The 1,877-nt window shown below is 46.6% G+C and overlaps 1 protein-coding gene across 1 annotated transcript in view; it reads right to left on the bottom strand.

The window, feature by feature from the left end:
• Positions 1-297: 297 nt before the first annotated feature.
• CLSTN1 (calsyntenin 1) overlaps positions 298-1,877 on the bottom strand; it is a gene marked incomplete at its 5' end in the record, with an annotated part of 25,240 nt that continues 23,660 nt past the window's right edge. The window contains one exon of the mRNA XM_010138545.1: positions 298-1,337. Coding sequence (XP_010136847.1) covers positions 1,143-1,337 — 195 coding nt within the window. The remainder of the gene's footprint in view (positions 1,338-1,877) is intronic.

A 1,877-nucleotide genomic window follows, 5' to 3' on the forward strand; every position in this document is an offset into this window, starting at 1 on the left:
CCAGCCAATAAAAAAAAAAAAACCCCACACACCAACCCCCAAATCGCTCTCTGTAGCCTGGCAGCCCCGGTGCACCGTACCCGGCGCTCAGGCCTTCCAGCTTCAGCCCCCAGGAAACCATCACTACCCTGGCAGCAGTACGGACAGATCATGGTGGTGCTACAGGCGGCCTCTGCCCTTGCCAGCAGCTGTGGCGACAGCCCACGCGCCTGCCCACCACCCACGTGGTGTTTTCTCCCGATAACTCACATGCCAAGACTTCATTGGAGGGGGAAAAAAAAAAAAAAAAGAAAACTGTATTGCACAGGGCAGCTGAACTTCTGCAGAGGTTCCTAAAGCCTTCACAAATCCTCACCACCTTTTCTGTTCCCTCTGCAAAAATAACGGAGATTAAAGAAAAGAAAAGAAAGATTGCAATAAGCAGAGCGGGGCATGAGCGCCCATGGCAGTCCAGGCCCATGACACTGAGACAGCTACGCTAGAGAACCTTGCCCGTGCTCCTGCTGCAGTAGTATGAGACTTGAAAGATTTCATGCTGCAGGATTTTCTACTTTAGCATGTTTTAAACCCCGATCCCTGTTTTCACTACCACAAATGACATAATTACATAATTCCAATATATTTACAAAATATTAAAAAGTCTGTTAATCTTCTACGTATTAACCTCATTCTGCCACTTTACACATGCACTATTTGGGGAAAAAAACGAAATTAACAGGCTGAAATGAGCAGCTTCACCCTTTGTCAACAAGCAATCTTTGCGTCTTTTAGAAAGAGAAAAAGGAACAAAGCCAAGTTTGTTTCACTGAGCAAAAAAAGACAGTTCAGAAACTCATGTGCAATGGCTACAGATCTGTAGAGTCACTTAGCTGAGATGACATGAAGACAAAAGTGCAAGGTGGTTCCTCACATAGCGTAAAAAAAATCCAGTCACGGAGGCATGGCTGAAGGAAAGGAGGTGCTAACTACAGCTCTAGGAACAGCACCAGGAACTAGCTGACAACACAGACACTGGGGTGTGGGGGTGGAACCTACTGGCCAGAATGATTTTTTTTTTAAGACACCACGAATCCTCGGCAGCGATGGCGTGTGTGACGGTGGAGTCTTCTAGAGCAGAAACCAGACAAAGGGAACAGCCAGAATCAATAACTGAGGGTCGAGTCATCCCATTCCAGCTGTTGCTGTCTATTGACATTCTGTTGGTCCTCCTCCTGCTCTCCCTCTTCCTCCTCACTGCTCTCAGACTCTGCACTAGTGATGTCATCTTCTTCTCCATCTTCACTTTCTTCTTCCTCTTCCTCCTCTTCCTCTTCACTGCTGTGTTGATCCTCGTAAGTCTGTTAAGACAGAAAGCAGCTGTTGATACCGTCCTGGCCAAGAAAGTATTTTCATTCTTTTGAATTCAGGCACGAGGCACTATACTGAGAAAGAGCTATTGATTCCCCGCTGCTTTTACAAGTTCAGCAGTAATTAGGCAACCGGAAATGAAAAAGAAAGCAGTGCTCTTCAAAAGAGCTGCGTAACATCGCTATCAAACCTGCCACTCGAAACCAACTAATTCTGCAGCGTGATCCAGTACTCCGAATTCTACTGGAAAAGGCTCTTTCAGCAGGGTCACGTGAAGAGCATTAAGTTGGCACATCTTTCTTCTTCCCGATTTTCTAAAAATTCGGATGTCAGCCAGAGGAGAAGGAAACATCACAAACACTGATGTTCTCGCAATAAATTCTTGCAACTTTGGAAAAGAGCAGGCCATGGGCACGGTAGCGTGCGGCATAACACACACTGACGTCCAGTGCTGACCTGTGAAATCCAATCACACATCATGAGGCTGTAACCCATTCAAGACCCCAGACACAACCCACCTTGGCCTTTCG

The sequence above is a fragment of the Buceros rhinoceros genome, unplaced genomic scaffold (assembly GCF_000710305.1).
Source record: "Buceros rhinoceros silvestris isolate BGI_N320 unplaced genomic scaffold, ASM71030v1 scaffold20226, whole genome shotgun sequence".
Lineage (NCBI taxonomy): Eukaryota > Metazoa > Chordata > Aves > Bucerotiformes > Bucerotidae > Buceros > Buceros rhinoceros.